Source organism: Tubulanus polymorphus, chromosome 5 (genome assembly GCF_964204645.1).
Source record: "Tubulanus polymorphus chromosome 5, tnTubPoly1.2, whole genome shotgun sequence".
In the NCBI taxonomy this organism is placed as follows: Eukaryota; Metazoa; Nemertea; class Palaeonemertea; order Tubulaniformes; family Tubulanidae; genus Tubulanus; species Tubulanus polymorphus.
The window spans coordinates 17,375,450-17,376,510 of NC_134029.1; the positions used below are offsets into that span (position 1 = coordinate 17,375,450).

Sequence of the window (1,061 nt, forward strand, 5' to 3'; positions counted from 1 at the left end):
CAGTAATCGTTCCTGTTTCCCGAGCGATCACCCGATACCCCCAGAGCACTGATTTCTGATTTCCTGCTCGCCCGTTTGAGACCTGGATCTAGTTGCACATTTCTCGCTTAAAATCCGGATGTATGATTAGAATATTGGAAATGTACTATTCTAAACTCGATATTCAAATTGAAATTCCCTACGTACGTATAGAGTCCCATATTCTTCCAGAATATCATACAAAAAGAATCTGATGAAATACACTAGTGTTACTTTTATCGTCATTACTCTTTATTCGTGGTTATGTATGACTAATATCATGGTAAAACAGCGAAGTTATCCGATGTTTAGTTAGGACAACATCTTCCCATCAATCGTGAGCAACATCCACTGCTGGGTCCACCAATCAGCCAGTAGGTACCGTGTTTACCGTTACAGAAACATGGAAGTCCTCTTTCTTCAATTTCGACTTCTACAAATTAGAGATCGGTAATTTGTCAATAAGAAAATGAAACGCAATTTTGCAATGAAATGCAATGAAACAAATGAATTACCTTCGGCAGCGATGGCTCCAATGACCATAAACAAGGCCAAGGCGATGAACAGGGTTTTGTACATTCTGAAGGAAGTAAATGTTTGATTGATTTGATAAGTTGAATATCGAATCACTGGTGTCTGTCCGCAAGGCATTTGTCATGGATAAATTTCCGTGAATACGCAGGACCAAGTTCCACTCTCGATTAACATTGAATGAATATAAGGTTAAAATATTGGAAACAATTTCAAAATCTTAACTCTTTTCATAAATCAAACTTAACCAAGAACCGTGGAATTGACATTTAGAAAATTACTACAACGTACGTTGTTCAAAATCTTCTACTTTGCAGTTAGCCTTCTGAAGCCTCATAGATTCTAAACTTACCTCAGTTTTTGCTTTACAGCACCCTAAAAGAGTGAACTTTGACTTACCTGAGTTTTGGGCGCCTTGTCGGAATATATTCACAACAATTACCAACTCATAGAAATCCGACACGTTTTATAGTTTGATGACACGAAGTTTTTCATCGTAAGCGGATTTTAGA

At 37.5% G+C, this 1,061-nt stretch overlaps 1 protein-coding gene across 1 annotated transcript; it reads right to left on the reverse strand.

The window, feature by feature from the left end:
* Nucleotides 1–248: 248 nt before the first annotated feature.
* Nucleotides 249–1,061, reverse strand: LOC141906158 (U-actitoxin-Bgr3b-like). The gene is made up of 3 exons (XM_074795377.1): nt 949–1,061; nt 534–598; nt 249–451 (listed from the first exon to the last, which is right to left on the reverse strand). Exons 2-3 carry the CDS (start codon nt 595–597, stop codon nt 327–329), a joined length of 189 nt encoding a protein of 62 aa, XP_074651478.1. The 5' UTR covers nt 598; nt 949–1,061; the 3' UTR covers nt 249–326.

Bases quoted from the DNA above. Each gene is read 5' to 3' on its own strand.
- LOC141906158 (XM_074795377.1), bottom strand. From the start codon at position 597: ATGTACAAAACCCTGTTCATCGCCTTGGCCTTGTTTATGGTCATTGGA. The intron at 452-533 runs GTAATTCATTTG...TCTAATTTGTAG, and splicing joins TGGAGCCATCGCTGCCGAAG to AAGTCGAAATTGAAGAAAGA.